We start from the raw sequence: 16,196 nt of genomic DNA, 5'->3' as shown, positions 1-16,196 counted from the left end.
CTGGGTCTCTGCAGTGTTTTATCTCAGAGGGTATGGGAGGAGCGACCCTTTGGGTTGGGAGTTGGAGGCTGCAGCTTAGCCCTGGTTTTGCAGTTACAGCTGGTAAAAATCAACTGTTGTTTTTCTGCCGTCTCGCTTCTCTGCTTTCTGCCCTGATGACTAGGCCCTGCCGCCGCCGGCGTGGACCTCTTAACTTTCCCAAGCAGGGCTGTTCAGGGAACTTGCAGCACCTTCTCTCCTCCCCCTCCTTCTACAGGTAGTTCCAGCAGCTATGAGAGGCAGCATCTTTATTTCTCCCAGTCCACCGCCAGACACCCGTAGTTCTGACTTACGGTGGCTCTTATGCGCAGATCCCACGCTCAGACGTTCTTGTGTGTAGATTGGGTTTTTTTATTGTTGAGTTTATATGTTCAGCTTATTGTTTTTTTTCAAGAGGAGAGATCTGGGATGTTTCTCACTTCGCCATGTTTCTCCAAACCCTGATATCTTTAAAAGGTAAATTTTAAGACATATATCATTGTCACACCTAAAAAATAATAGTAATTTTTAAATGCTGTTGATTTTATAAGCAGTATTCACATTTCCAGTTGTCTTATCTCCGTCATGAAATTTTTAAATTAAATATTAAAGTTTTTTCTAAACAATGAATAAAGGAGTCCTTGTTGGTTTGTTCTTTTTAACCATATGAAAATTGGTAGCACTAGAAATTCTAAATGTGATTCTCAAGTTTTTATTGTAGCATTTCTTCTCAAAATATTACATAACCGTGGGCAGTTCTATGAATATTTTTCTTATATGAAAGTTTTATAAAAAATTGATAACAGTTTGATTAGGTGTGAGTTTAATGACTGCTGGGAGGATTTCTTAATTAAGGCCAGTAGAAAGTAACAGGTTAAGCTAATAAGTGGGGACCACATTTGGTTTTGTCCTTCTATGAGTTACTCAGTGGTGCCACTACTGCAAAGTTATGAGAAGTGAAGGAGGGGTGTGACTTGAGAAAGAGGGAGCTTTCCAGACAGAGCCTACTTCATCCACAAGTTTCCTTTCCTTGAGAAAACTTGACTCCTGATTTTGCTGGCTAAGACTGTGTCAGTACTGCTCTATTGGTGGTCTGTTTTCTTGTTATATTCCCTTGAAGTCAGTAACTTGTCAAGAGGACTGGACCTTCCCTGATCAGCTCTGTGTCAGAGACTGACCTTAGTCATGGCATGTGGTGGTGAATAGCTACTCTGCTTTGGTGCCATGCTTCCATCACCATGACTGGTTACAGTGTGCCCATCTTGCACTAGCATCTCAACTCCTCATCTGATCTAGCCAGTTATTTAGATGATTGTGTATGAGAAACTGAGTCAAAAGAAAAATGAGAAGAACAGGAAAATCTATTTGAGGAAGCCAAAATAGCAGCTGTCACTGAGCCTTCTCCTGAGAATGTCAAGTGTGTGGTTAGAAATTGATGGCTTTCACATTACCTTTGCCTTTATAATTAAAATTTTTTATGGCTGTAATGTGCTATATTTGGCATACAAGAAAATGCACATATTTAAAGTTTCAAATTGATGAGTTTTAACATATACCCACGATACCATCACTTTCCTTTTTTATCCCTCTTAAAGCCTGGGAGATGAGTAGCTAGAGAGAGGGGCATTTTAAATTTAAATAATGCAATTTAAATTTTTCTTAATTTAATTTTTTATATTCAGTTCATTTTTTCCACTTGAGCTATAATTTATGCATAAACATCCACATATAAATATTCAGTTGGATGAATTTTGACAGTTATACATACTCATGTAATCACCACCTGAAACAAAATACCAAGTACTTTCATCATCTCAGAAGTGTTCCTCCCCTCCTAGCTTTATTGAAGTATAATTGACAATTAGTTGCTCATATTTACATTGTATAATTCAATGAGTTTTTTCAATTTTAGTTGGTGTACAATAATATAATTGTTTCAGTTGTACAGCGTAGTTATTAGAGATCTGTATAACTCATAAAGTGGTCAGCCTACTAAATCTAGTGCCCCTCTCCCCACTCACATATTTTTTACAACATTGTTAACTACTTTCCTTATGCTACACTTTATATCTCCATGACTGTTTTGTGTCTATCCATTTGTACTTCTTAATCTCTTTGCCCTTTTTCACCGTCCCCCCAAGCTCCCTTCCTATCTAGTCCTCAAAATATTCTAGGACTTTGTTTCCATTTTTGTTGTTGTTTATTTTCTCCTTTAGATTCCACATATAGGTGAAATCATGTGGTATTTGTCTTTATCTGACTTACTTCATTCAGCATAATATTCTCTAGGTGCATCAAGACAATATCTTTTTCCATCCCCTCCCTTTTAATCTGAAGTGAGTCTCTTGTCGGCAGCATATGTAGGGGTCTTGTTTTTACTTGTTGATAAATATGTAGTTATTACTATTCTTCATTCGTGATTTTGATATATGTTTTTTCTTCTTAAGGAAGTTCCTCCAATATTTTCTGTAATACTGGCTTGGTGTTGATGAATTCTTTTAGCTAATTTTTGTCTGGGAAGCTCTTTATGTGTCCTTTGACTCTAAATGATAGCTTGGCAGGATAAAGTATTCCTGGTTGTAGATCTCAGGTTTTCAACACTTTGAATATTTTGTGCCTTCTGTCCTGCAAAGTTTCTTTTGAGAAATCAGCTACCAGTCTTATGGGAGCTCCCTTGTAGCTAACTAATTGTTTTTCTCTTGCTGCTTTTAAGATTCTTGTATTTAACCTTTGGCATTTAAATTATGATGTGTCTTGGTGTGGGCCACTTTGGGTTCCTCTTTCTTGGGACTTTCTGAGCTTCCTGGGGTTGTATGTCTATTTCCTTCACCGTGTTAGGGAAGTTTTCCATCATTATTACTTCAAATATATATTCAACTACTTGTTCTCCCTCTTCAGGCACCCTTATGACAGGGATGTTGTTACCCTTCATTTTGTCCCATAGTCTCCTTACATTTTTATTCTTGGTTACTTTTTTCTTGCCATTTTGGTTGGATGTCCTTGGCTTCCCTGTCCTCTATATCGGTGTTTAGATCTTCTTCATCTACTCTGTTGATTCCCTCTAATATACTCTTCATCTCAGATAATTTGTTCTTCATTTCTGACCGGTTCCCTTTTATAATGTCCATTTCCAATTTTATGTTTTTTATTTCTTGGTTAAAGTTCTCACTGAATTCATCTACACTTCCCTTAGTTTCATTGAACATCTTTATAACCATCTTCATGTTTTGAACTCTGCATCTGTTAGATTGCTTGACTTCATTTTTCCTTGATCTCTGTTCTCTTCTCTCACATGGTTTCTGCTTCTTCGTCTTCCCATTTTGGCTGCCTTTCTGTGTCTCTTTCTATGTACTAATTAAAGCTCCTAAGTCTCTCAGTTTTATTAGCGTGGCTTTGTATGGTGGGTGTCCAGTGGCATGGTCCTGAGAAGGATTCAACTGCAGGCCAAGTTTAGCTCCAGTCTGTGCCACTCTGGGGCCACCTGCTAAGAAGAGACAGCAAGCAATCCACAGATGCTATGCTTATAGTTGCTTTAAGAAGCCACGCCTGAAACAGATCAGCTGCCACCAGTGTGAGTCTTGGCATTGCTCAGAAAGTGGCACTGGACTCCCCAAGAACACAGCTGGATGTGGCTTGGGTGGGGCCAGGAGTTGGGGGAGGTAGAGTTTCAGGGAATCCTCTGGGCGATGTGACCTCTCTTATCCAGTTTGATGATGTCTCACCTATGACTGCACTGTGTCCATGCACTGGGAGTGGGGCGGCTCAACAGGGAACAATGGATACCACAGCACTTCTGCCAGGAAGAGCCTCACCTCCAGCCCTCACTCTGTTAACTCAGTGTACCCCTATAAGTCCTTGGTTACCCCCATGCAGCCGACCCAGTACTGGTGCTCAGAACAAGCAGGTTCGTTACCATGAAAGTGTGCTTGCAGAAACGACCCCTTTAAGAGGCATTTGTTGCTGCCACAGCCTCTGTCCCACTCTGTCGCTTGGGACCAGGCAGCCTCGCGTCTTCACCCTATCCTACCTCCAATGGTTGCAGGTTGATTATTTCTCTCCCTAGTTGTAATGCTTCTGTTCATCGAGACCCTCAGGCGACTCTGCTTTCTGTTTGTTCTGTGTTTCAGCCTGAACTTTGTGTGGTTGCAAGAGGAGATGAATGAAACTTCTATCATCTGTGCCATTTGCCCAGTTCTCTCCAGAAGCTCTCCTTTTACCTTCACCAGATCATTCTCCACTTCTGAGTTTTCCTTTCGATTCCATGTAGTGTTTATATAGATGTATCATAATTTATCTCTTCTCCTGTTGAACATTTGGATTATTTCCTGTTTTTTGGTTACTGTGAATAAGATTGGTGAACATTATTACAGGTCCTACTGTGGATATATGTTTTATTTTTCTAGGGACAATACCTAAGAGTGAATTTCTGGGTTCTCTGTGAAGTATATTTGTAGCTCTATTATAAGTTGTATTGTCTGACACTCTCATGGACTGCGTGTGCGCACTCTACCATGCCAGCTGTTCTGGGGAATGAGGAATGGTGTCTCAGAGATTTTAGAAAGCAGTTTTATTGAGGTATAATTTACAAATATGAAAAGTTATCCTTTTAAGTGTATAGTTTGGTGTGTTTAGGCAGATGTATACTGATGGGTAACAGCACCACAGTCAAGTTACTTTACCCGCCCTGAAAGATTTCCTCATGCCCTTTGGCCCCTGGGAAGTGCTAACTGGTTTTCTATCACTATAGATTAGATAGATCTTTCCCAGAATTTCTGATCAGTGGACTCAGCATGTATTCTTATGTCTGGTTTCTTTTTCATATAATTTTTTTTTTTTTTTTTTTTTTAGGATTATTCTGTGAGGATGTACCACAGTTTGCTGGACATTTGGTCATTGTGAATAAAGCTGCTATGAACATAGTAGTATAGAGATACTCTCTCACCCTCCCAGGAGAATAAACTATTCTCTGTTCAGAAAGGGGAGCCAAATACCTTACTGCTTACCAGATAGACTCTCAGCCACTCTTCCAGATCATAGCCCTTCATCAACTCCTGGAAACAAGTGCTAACAGTTTCTAGGTGCTGGAGAAGGGGCTTTTCTAGTGTCAGGCTTCTTCTTGACACCACTGATTTTCTCTGCCAGCTGAGATTGCAGCTTTTTGGAGACTGCTAAAGGACTTTTCCACTTCTGCTTTTTAGGTTATAAAATCTTTAGATTCCAAAATGTTGTCTTCTCTTCCATTCTTGATCTGTATGGCTTTATGTTTTTTTTTTGTTGTTTTTTTTTTGTTTTTTTTATTAATATGCTTTAATATAATTTTGGGTGAGGACAAACATGTATGTGTTCAACCTGCTGTCTTAACCCAGAAGTCTTTTTACCTAAGCTCTGGTGTTTGACAAGTTTCTCCTTTTGCTTTGCTGTAATAACACTGTTAAGCATGTTTAGAGGTGAGCCTTTGATCAAATCCATGCTTTTTTTTTTTTAATTGAGGTAACATTTTTTATAACATTTTATGAGTTTTAGGTGTACAGCATTATAATTTGACATCTGTATACATTACACCATGCTCACCACCAAAGAAAGGTCTAGTGTCCATCCTTCACTGTACAGTTGACTCCCTTTATCCATTTTACCCTTCCTCTCTGATAACCACCAATCTGTTGTCTGTATTTATGAGTTTGTTTTTCTTGTGTGTGTTTGGGGGTGGTGGTGGTTTTATATTCCATATATGAGTAAAATCATATGGTATTTGTCTTTCTCTGTCTGACTTATTTCGATAAGCATAATACCCTCAAGGTTCATCTGTGTTTTCTCAAATGGCAGAGTTTCATCTTTTTTATGGCATAGTAATATTACATTGTATATATATGAATGTGCGCACATGTGTGTGTATACACCACATCTTTATTCATCCGTTGATGGACACTTAAATTGTTTCCATATGTTGGCCATTGTATATAATGTTGCTGGGAACATAGGGGTGCATATATGTTTTCGAATTAGTGATTTTGTAATCTTTAGATAAATACCCAGAAATATAATAGTTGAATCAAATGGTAGTTGTATTCTTAATTTTGGGAGGAACTTCTGTACTGTTTTCCATAGTGGCTATACCAATTTACAGTCTCACCAACAGTGTATGAAGGTTCCCTTTTCTCCATATCCTCTCCAACATTAGTTATTTATTGTCTTTTTGATAATAACCATTTTAACAGGTGTGAGGTAATATCTCATTATGGTTTTGATATGCATTTCCCTAATAATTGGTGATGTTGAACATCTTTTCATGTACCTGTTGGCCATCTGTATGTCTTCTTTGGGGGAAAAAAAATCTGCCCATTTTTTATTCAGGGTTTTTTGTTGTTGTTGTTGAGTTGTATGAGTTCTTTATCTATCTTGGATATTAACTCCGGATTGGAAGTATGACTTGCAAGTATTTTTTTCCATTCGGTAAGTTGCCTTTTTATTTGATTGGCGGGGTCTTTGGCTGTGCATAATTTTTTTAGTTTGATATAGTCCTATTTGTTTTTGTTTCCCTTGCTGTTGGAGTCAAATCCATGAAAACATCACTGAGGCCAATGCGAAGGAGCTTAGCGCCTACATTTTCTTTTATGTATTTAGTGGTTTCAGATCTCACATTCAAGTCTTCAGTCCATTTTTGAATTAACTTTTGTGTATAGTGTAAGGTAATTGATCTAGTTTCATTCTTTTTCAAGTGACTTTAGTTTTTTCAAGAGACTATCCTTTTTCCACTGTATGTTCTTAGCTTCTTTGTCATAAATTAGTTGTTCTTGTATGTGTGGGTTTATTTCTGGCCTCTCAGTTCTGTTCAGTTGGTCTGTTCTGTGTGTCTTTTTTTTTTTTTATGTCCACACCGTGTTCTTTTGATTACTATAGTTTTGTAGTATAGTTTGAAATCAGGGAATGTGATACCTCTAGCTTTGTTCTTTTCTCTCAGGATTGCTTTGCTTTGGATAATCAGGGTCTTTTGTAATTCTACACAAATTTGAAGATTTTTTTGTTCTATTTCTGTGAAAAATGCCATTGGGATTTTGATAGTGATTGCTTTGAATCAATAGATTGCTTCATGTAATATAGACATTTTTACAGTATTATATTTTCCAGTCCATCAACATAGCCTGTCTTTCCATTTCTTTGTGTCATCTTCAGTTTCCTTCAGTGTCTTTATTGTACAGGTGGTCTTTCACCTCTTAGATGAAATTTATTCCTAGATATTTTATTCTTTTTGTTGCGATTGTAAAGGCATTGTTTTCTTAATTTCTCTTCCTGATAGTTTGTAGTTAGTGTATAGAAATGCCACAATTTTTGTATATTGATTTTGTACTCTGCAATTTTACTTTATTATTTCTAATAGTTATTTGGTAAAGTCTTTAAGGTTTTCTGTATACAAAATTATGTCATCCACAAGTAGTGACCTTTACAATTTGGATGCCTTTTATTTATTTATTTTCTTGCCTAATTGCTCTGCCTAGGACTACTAGTAAAAGTGACTAGAGTGGACATCATTGTCTTGGTGGTGATCTTAGAAGAAAAGATTTCCGTTTTTTATTGTCAAGTATAATGCTAGTTGTGGTTTTGTCACATATAGCCTTTATTATGTTGAAGTACTTTCCTTCTATACCTATTACTGAGAATTTTTAAAAATCATGAATGGATGTTGACTCTTGTGAAATGCTCTTTCTGCATCTGTTGAGATAATGATTTTTATCCTTTGTTTTGTTAATGTGGTATATCACATTGATTTGTGAAAATTGAACTGTTCTTGCATCCCTGGAATTAAATCTCACTTGACCATGGTATATGATTCATTTATTATATTGTATTTAGTTTGCTAATATTTTGTTATGTATTTTTGCATCTATGTTCATCAGAGTAGAGTGTGAGTGTGTGTGTGTGTGAGTGAGAGAGAGAGAGAGAGAGAGAGAGAGAAGGCCACAAGGCATGATGCTGGCATCAGCCTGTCTTGGCAGATATGTTTTCGGTGTCAAGGAAATGTTGGCCTCATAAGGTGAGTTAGGAATTTAGGAAGTGTTCCTTCTTCTTCAACTTTTTGGTAGAGTTTGAGAAGGATAGGTATTGAAAGTTTGGTAGAATTCACCAATGAGACCATCTGGTCTTGGACTGTTTGATTACTATTTCAGTCTCTTTTCGGATTATCCAATTTGTTAGCTATGGCTGTTTATAGTAGTCTCTTAAGATTCTTTGTATTTATGGTATCCATTGTAACTTTGTATTTATGGTATCCATTGTAACTTTGTATTTGTTTCCGATTTTATTGAGCCGTCTCTCTTCCTTGTCTAGCTAAAAGTTTGTCAATTTTATATATCTTTTCAAAGAACCAGCTCTTAGTTTCATTGACCTTTTTTTTTAGTCTATTTCATTTATTTCCACTCTGTTTTTTTTTTTTTTTAAGGCAAGGCAACCTTTGGTTGACCTCACAGATTGCAAGGACCTTGTCAGCTTACAATCCCTTATTTTTTAATTTTTTTATGCCTACCAGCACTTGGTCTTCCTAGGTGGTCTCTCATCCAAGTACTAACCAAGGCCTGACCCTGCTTAGCTTCCGAGATCAGATGGGATCCGGCTTGTTCATGGTAGCATGGCCGTAGACCACTCTGATTTTATTATTTCCTTCTTTCTACTGAATTTGGGCTTTATTTTGTTTTTCTTTTTGTAGTTCTTTTAGTTTTAAGATTAGGTTGTTTATTTGGGATATCTTGTTTCTTGAGGTAGGCCTGTATTACTATAAACTTTCTTCTTAATACTGGTTTTAAGAAGAAATCACTGGTTTTGTTGCATAGACTTTGGTGTGTCGTGTTTTTGTTTTTATTTGTCTCCATGTATTTTTTGATATCTCCTTTGATTTCTTCACTGACTCAACAGTTTTTCAGTAGCATGTTGTTTAATCTCCACATATTTGTGATTTTTTCAGTTTTCTTCTTGTTGATGTCTACCTTCTTACTGTTGTGGTCAAAAAAAATTCTTGATTTTATTTCCATCTTAAATTTATTAAGACTTATTTTTTCCCCCTGACATATAGTCTGTTTTTGAAAATGTTCCATGTGCACTTAAGAAGAATATGTATTCTGTTTGTTGGTTTTAGTGGAATTTCCTGTATATAGCTATTAAGTCTATCTGGTTAAATGTGTCAGTTAAGGTTGATGTTTCTTTTTTGACTTTTTGTCTGATCTATTCTTCGGTGTTAGTGGGATATTTAAGTTCCCTGTTACTGTGTTTCTGTCAATTTAATTCTGTTAATTGTTTTATATGTTTTGGTATATATATAACATGTCTTTTTGGAGTGTCCCTTTGATCATTATATATGCTCATCTTTGTTTCTTGATATCTTTTTTGGCTTCAGTTCTATTTTGTCTGATTTAAGTATTGCTACACTTGCTTTTTTAAATTGAGATAACACTGTTTGATAACTACATCTGATTTCTTTGGCTATCATTTGCTTGGAGTATCGTCATCCACCCTTTCACTTTGCGTGTGTTAGTCTGTAGATCTAAGATGAGTTGGGTTTTGTTTTTTAAATTATCCAGCTGCTCTTCGTCTTTTGATTGGTGAATTCACTCCATTTGCTTTTAGGGTGATTATGGAGTCATAAGTACTTAGTACTGCTATTTTTTCTTTTATTTTCTGGTTATTCCATCTCTTGTGTTTTTGTCTACCATTTTAGTTTGGTGGTTTTCTATAATGTTTTTCTCAGTTTCTTTTTTTTTCTTTTTAATATTTTATCTCTTTGCTCTAGATTTTTGTTTTATGGTTACCATGCAGTTTATATAATACGTCTTGTAGCTAAAATAGTTCTTTTTCTGCTGATAGTATCTATTTTCGTTTGCCTGTGCAGAGTTCTGTTCTTTTCTTCCTCCTTTTATGCTATTATCACAAAGTATCCTTTTTTATATTATTTGTTACCAAATTGAAGTAGCTGTAGTATTTTTAATGCTTTTTGTTTCCCTTTAACTTTCATGCTGTAATTATCTAACAAACTATTCTCCTATAGAGTTGCAGATGTCTTACTCTATTTATCATTTTAATGTTTTATATACTTTTGCTTTATCATTTCAGGTAGAAGAGCTCCTTTTCAGCATTTCTTGCAAGGCAGGTCTGGTAGTGGTGAACTCCCTCAGCTTTTGTTTTTCGGGGAAAGCCTTTATTTCTCCTTCATATCTGAAGGATAACTTTGCTGGATAGTTTTTATTTTTCACTATTTTGAATATGTCATTTCACTCTCCTGGCCTGTGGGGTTTATGTAGAGAAATCAGCTGTTAGCCTGATGAGTGTATTCCCTGGCTGCCTTTAAAATTCCTTCTTTATCATTGACTTTTGACAGTCTTAATGTGTCTTTTAATGTGGAGAAGGTATTTTTGCATTGAGAGAATTAGGTGTCCTCTTAGTTTTGTGGATTTGTACATTTGGAAAGTTCTCATCTATTATTTCTTTAAATAAGCTCTCTGCTCCCTTCTCCTTCTTTTTCTCTTCTCTTTCTAGAATACCCATTATCTTTACGTTGCCATTTCTAATGGAGTTGGATAGTTCTTGTAGAGTTTCTTTACTTAAAAAAAAAAATTGTTCTCCTCCTCTGCTTAAACCATTTCTAGATTTCTGTCTTCCAGCTGTCTCTCTTCCATGTGATCTCCTCTATTTCCAATGCAGTCTAATGCATCCTGCATCTCATTGAGTTTTCAGCTCCAGAATTTGTTTGATTCTTTGTTAAAGTACTTCTCTTTCCTGAGCTTGTTGAACTCCTTTTCTGAGTTTTCTTGGAGCTCTTTTGAGGTTCTTCATGATGGATATTTTGAATTCTCTATCAGTTAGATCACAATCTCCTGTTATTTAAGTGTAGTTTTTGGAGAATTATTTTCTTTTTGTGCTACCATGTTACCATGGTTTTTCATAGTGTTTGATGGGTTGTGCCTCTACAAGTGGGTGCCTTTGAAATAGCAAATACTTTTCTTTTATTGGTATAATTTTGTTGGTTACTTTAATTCTAAGAGTTCAACAGATTGGTAATTACAGGCCTTTCTTTTGTTTTCCAGTAGGTGGTGCTATAGCACATGTTTTTGGTTTCTCTTACTGAGTTGCCTCTGGCTGTATTTGAGAACCAGAACTTTCCACCCCGCACCAGAGGAGCCCCCTGATGCATTTGTTGTTGCCGTTTGTGACTTTGGTATCACTGTTGCTGGTGTCCCTGGGGTCACCCCCCAGCGTCACCAAGATGGTTGGTACATCCACTACATAGAGAGTTGCCCAGGCCGTGGGCACTACTGCCAAGATGGGATGAGAGGATGGAGAGTGGAGGGAGCCAAGATTGTGGACACTACCGCAGTAGAGAGGCTGAAGTCATGTACACCACTGCCTTAGAGGGGTGGCAAGAGGCATGGGTGCTGCTGGGATTGGAGCTGGAGAGACCAGGGTAACGGGCTATACCTCTACTGTTTCCCCAGTTCCACTTCCTCTGTGTGTTCCAATCCATCCATCTTCAGCTGTACGGATGTGTGGTTCTCTCAGGTGTCCTGGTGTGTTGGGCGAAGAGCCCTTATTGAGTCATGGATGTTTTATTTGTTGTAGATTGAAGGGGAGAGACAAAGGGCTGCTGACATCACTGCCATGGTTATTTCTTTAAAACAAGCTTCTAGAAGTAGAATTGTGGGATTAAGAGACATACTTTTAATGCCAAAGTGTGCCCCAGGAATTTCATACCAATTTATATTCCAACAGGATAGGTATTTTTTCTGTTTCTGTGTGAGTGTACTCTTAGTAGAACTTTTTCCTTTGCTTTCTTTTTTTTCTCTTTCTTAAAGGACTCTCACGCTACACTCACATCCTTGCACATAAAGTCTGAGAAATTAAGTCAGATCTTAGTAGAGGATGGGTGGGGCCACAGTGATAGCAGGTCTTGACAATGGTCAGGGCTGGAAAGCTGCTTCACCCCTCATTGCACACTTGGTTGCTCCCCTGCACTTGGGCAAATGTGGGTTTGCGTTAAAACCATTGGACTTCTTTGTTTCAGGTTACACTCCTGGCACACCTTACAAAGTATCCTGTTCCCCTACCAGCGGGGCGGTGCCACCATACTCCTCCTCTCCCAACCCCTACCAGACTGCCGTATATCCCGTGCGAAGTGCCTACCCCCAGCAGAGCCCATATGCACAGGTAGGCCTGGGTCGCACTGTAAAGCTCTTTATGGTGCTCTTGGGCACTGTGTATGTGGAAGGGTCGATTCCATTTGGGCTCTGACCCACTGGGTATGGTATCTTGCTGCAGTGTCTCTCTTCTTCCCCACAGCAAGGCACATACTACACACAGCCCCTGTATGCAGCACCCCCTCACGTCATCCACCACACCACGGTGGTGCAGCCCAACGGCATGCCAGCGACGGTGTACCCTGCTCCCATCCCTCCACCGAGAGGCAATGGGGTCACCATGGGCATGGTGGCTGGGACCACTATGGCCATGTCAGCAGGTGAGTTGACCCTGGGGTGCCTGTTCTGTGGTAGCATGAGAGCTGGGAAGGGAGAGCTCACTAATATTTCAATTCTTGGCTATGGTTTTTCATGTCTAGAGTTGTGTGGAAGGACATAGGATTCTTTTGGGAAGGGACAGCATATTATTTTTTTCTGTAACCTCCCTCCTTTTCCTCTGCTCTTTTCAGTTGAGTTTAGAGTAACAAACCATGAACCAGGTACCCTCTCCATAGAACATGACTGGACAGCACTCTCTGAATTTGATGAGATCACTTTGTTGGTGAGCTTAGCTGTTTGGCAGTAGGAATGAGGAGTGACCATATTGCCACAGTGAGCATGTAAAGCTTGAGCAGAAGGGGTTCTTTGTGTTCTGTGGGGGCAGGCCCTCTTTGTAATTGCCCTTAGTATGGGCTCCCTTTGTAGGCCAACTTGTCTGAATGGAGATGTTTACATGAATCTAGTAAAGCTAACCTGTGTTAATAGAGATCCCAGCTGCTTGTAGAAATTTTTTGTCATTCATCGACTTTATTTCCCAAGTCTTCTCCTAGGTCAGGAAAGTGAACCACGGAGAAATGAGAGCCCTGGCTAGGATGGGCACATCTCCACAAAACCTTTGCATCTCTGAGGGCCCGATGTCATGCCCAGGGATTAGGTTCCCTCCTAGGGGCATGTGGGTTGCCTGTGGCAGGAGACCAGGTACACACAATGCCCTTGGTTGCTCATGGCTGGGACTTTGTAAGAAAAATATCTTTCTCTCTTTGTTTTTCTAGACTTTACTTCAATGTAAGGAAATTGTGCCAGAGAGAAAAGTGTTTTAGGATACCCTGCATGTTTCTGCTCAGTCTCTATTTTCTTTAGGTTTCCCATACTTCTCTTTGAAGGCAAAAGAGATTGTGCCACAAGTAGAAACTACATGGGCATGTGGAAGGAGGGGAGACCAGCCCTGGGGTGGATGTGGGCAAGGAGACAGGAGAGTGAAGACATGCAAGATATGGGGCATCTCTTAGGTTTGAGGTATTCTTGCTTATAATTGGACTCAGATAGTTACTGACTTTAATTATAGGGGAAAATACGTTTTATCTTAATATACTCAGAAGCTTATGTAGTTTGAAATCTCCCTCCATCTCTCTCTCCCATTTATTATCTTATTAACCATTTTTAAGTGTACAGTTCAGTAGTGTTTAGTATATTCACAATGTGGTGAAACAGATCTTCAGAATTTTTTCTTCTTGAAAAACTGAAGCACTGTACCCATTAAACAACAACTCCCCTTTTCCCCTGCCCGCTTCAGCCCCTGGCCACCACCATTCTACCTTGTGTGTCTATCAGTTTGACTACTTTAGGTACCTCATATAAGTGGAAACATAGTATTTTTCTTTTTGTGACTGGCTTTTTTTCACCTAGCATAATGTCCTCAATGTTTATACATGTTGTAGCATATTATAAATTTTCTGCTTTCCCAAGGCTGAATAATAATTTTTAAAAATTTTATTTATCATCTGATCTGCAAAAATAATGGCGTATGCTTCTATGAAGGGGAGGCACAAAGGCGTCTACAAATATATTATCAGTATGAGCTTGGTGTTTATACACTTTGAGCTGTTATCAGTCAGAGTTCTGACAACACTTGAGGCCAAGGCTCAACCCCTCTTTTTGTATACCTCCCTCCTTGTCAGGCAACATGGAGCTGTGCAGCAGTATAAGCCCAGCCTTGTGTGTGGGCAATGCTGCCTGCCACTGAGACATGCTGCTCTTTCTTCCAGGTACCCTGCTGACCGCCCACTCCCCAACTCCTGTCACCCCCCACCCAGTCACTGTGCCCACATATCGGGCTCCAGGAACACCCACCTACAGCTACGTGCCCCCTCAGTGGTGATCACCCTGCAAATGTAAGTGACTGGTGAAGCCTGGGTTGACTCTTGAGAATGGCAAATCTACCACAATTTAAGCACTAATGAGAAAAATGCTACCTATTGATCCAAAGGCAGTGCAGTGTTCAAATTTTTGTTTATATTGTTTGTATACTTGCTGTGTACACTGTACGATTGATTTCATGTACCCGCCTCCTGCAGGAAATAACATTCTGGATGTAACTGGACGTCTCTGTGAGGTCCAGAGGATTCAGGAATAGTGGCTTTTCTTTCTGCTGCCCTTTCTGGTTCTTGTGGATTTCATCCTCCTCAACTTGTGGATTTCATCCTCCTCCTTTTCAGAGCAGCTGTGCCAGAGGAGCGCTGTCTGACTGTGTGTCTTTCTCCCCCCACCCAGGTTTGAGGATGGAGCTGTGCAGTCACATCATGGATATTCCACAGCTGGTGCTGCAGGCCTCGTGCCTCCAACCAGGACTTTTCTTCTTAATGCTCTCGACACTTAGCTAAACACTACTGCAGCCCAGCCCAGCACATCTCAGCACCATAAGTCTCCAGCAGACTCTGGGTTGGTCCTAAAGCAAATCCTCTTTGGGGGCTGCCTGGCAATTTTTTAGCTACCTGTAATGATAAAGAGAGAGTATTAATGTATTCTGAAATCATATCTAGTTGAATGCATGTTTAAAAAAACACAAAAACAAAGCTTGCTCAAACTACCTGCACTGACTGATGCAAAAACCATCATATGCAAAATCCAAAGGAATGGAAAAGTATTTTACAACTTGTATCACTAATGCAGTGTTGTAATGTATGCAGTCTTAAAATTGTAAGTGTTAAAGTGAATTTCTTCATCGAGCATCTAGAATCTCTTAAGTGCTTCTTCAGCCTTTTGGAGTTGATGTGAGTTGCCAGCTGGAAACACGAAATTCAAGTTTTTAACCGTCGGTTTCTATTGCACTGACTGCACTGGGAGGGAGTTGCAGGGTCAGGGAGAGTGTGGGGAGGGCAACAGCTGCTTTGGGTGCTGCCAGGTTAATGGGCATCCCTGTCTGTCCATTTAGGCTTGTGGAGTCAGTGTGATGTGGACATTCTTAAAGATTATCGTGAAAGATTTGAATTCTGTGGCTAGTACATTTAGGGGCAAGAGGCAGATTGTCTATTAAGCAAAGCAGTTTTTTTCTGAATTGCTATCTAAATTTTCATTACAAATCTCTTACGAGTAGAGATGCTGTGTTCTATGTCTTTATTGGAAAAACCTGTGTAGAATTGAATTTCTTTGGGATGGAAGATATGTGAAAGAGAAACAGCTACTCTTGGAGGAGGTATTGGCCTCTCCTTGATTTAGCTTAGAAAATCATTCCTTTTCTTTTCTAAGAAATGTTTGAGTCAGCTAAAAACATATATAGGCATTGCTGTTCTTACCCCTACAAAGAAGGGCAAATATTTCAGCTCTGTTCTGAAGGAAGTTGTATAGTTAAGAACTACTAAAAGGGAACAAAACCTGATTTGGAATTGATTGCTTGCTGTAGCGAGTCAGGGCCACAGCTGTATTTGGGCCTGTCTACCTGATGGGGACTTAATCATCTCAGACTCTCTGGAGACAGGTGTGGAGGCGATGCGAGGGAAAGGCTGGTGCCTGTTGCCTGGGAGCTTCTTTTGCCATCTCTTCTCGCAGACAAGGGCACTCAGCACAAAGCAGGTTCTGGACAGGAAAGTGCCGGGCAGCATCAGAATGCATGTGCCTGCGAAGATTTATTATGGAAAGGATTTTGTGTTTAAAATATGAATATTGTACATAAGAAATCGAGGATCTTTT

General features: G+C 39.1%; 1 protein-coding gene and 1 pseudogene across 4 annotated transcripts in view; one reads left to right on the top strand and one right to left on the bottom strand.

Moving 5' to 3' along the window:
* Positions 1–15,604, top strand: part of FAM168B (family with sequence similarity 168 member B) — a 57,458-nt gene extending 41,854 nt beyond the window's left edge. For all 4 annotated transcript variants that reach the window (XM_039869298.1, XM_039869296.1, XM_039869299.1 and 1 more), the window contains exons 4-7: positions 12,059–12,201; positions 12,334–12,511; positions 14,276–14,401; positions 14,781–15,604. In XM_039869298.1, coding sequence (XP_039725232.1) covers positions 12,059–12,201; positions 12,334–12,511; positions 14,276–14,388 — 434 coding nt within the window. In that variant the 3' untranslated portion in view covers positions 14,389–14,401; positions 14,781–15,604. The remainder of the gene's footprint in view (positions 1–12,058; positions 12,202–12,333; positions 12,512–14,275; positions 14,402–14,780) is intronic.
* Positions 8,531–8,649, bottom strand: LOC120607585 (uncharacterized; annotated as a pseudogene).
* Positions 15,605–16,196: the final 592 nt, after the last annotated feature.

Source organism: Pteropus medius, unplaced genomic scaffold (assembly GCF_902729225.1).
Source record: "Pteropus medius unplaced genomic scaffold, Ma_sr-lr_union100, whole genome shotgun sequence".
NCBI classification, from domain to species: Eukaryota; Metazoa; Chordata; class Mammalia; order Chiroptera; family Pteropodidae; genus Pteropus; species Pteropus medius.
The sequence above is the reverse complement of the archived record's forward strand: the minus strand, read 5'-3'. Positions and strand labels throughout refer to the sequence as shown.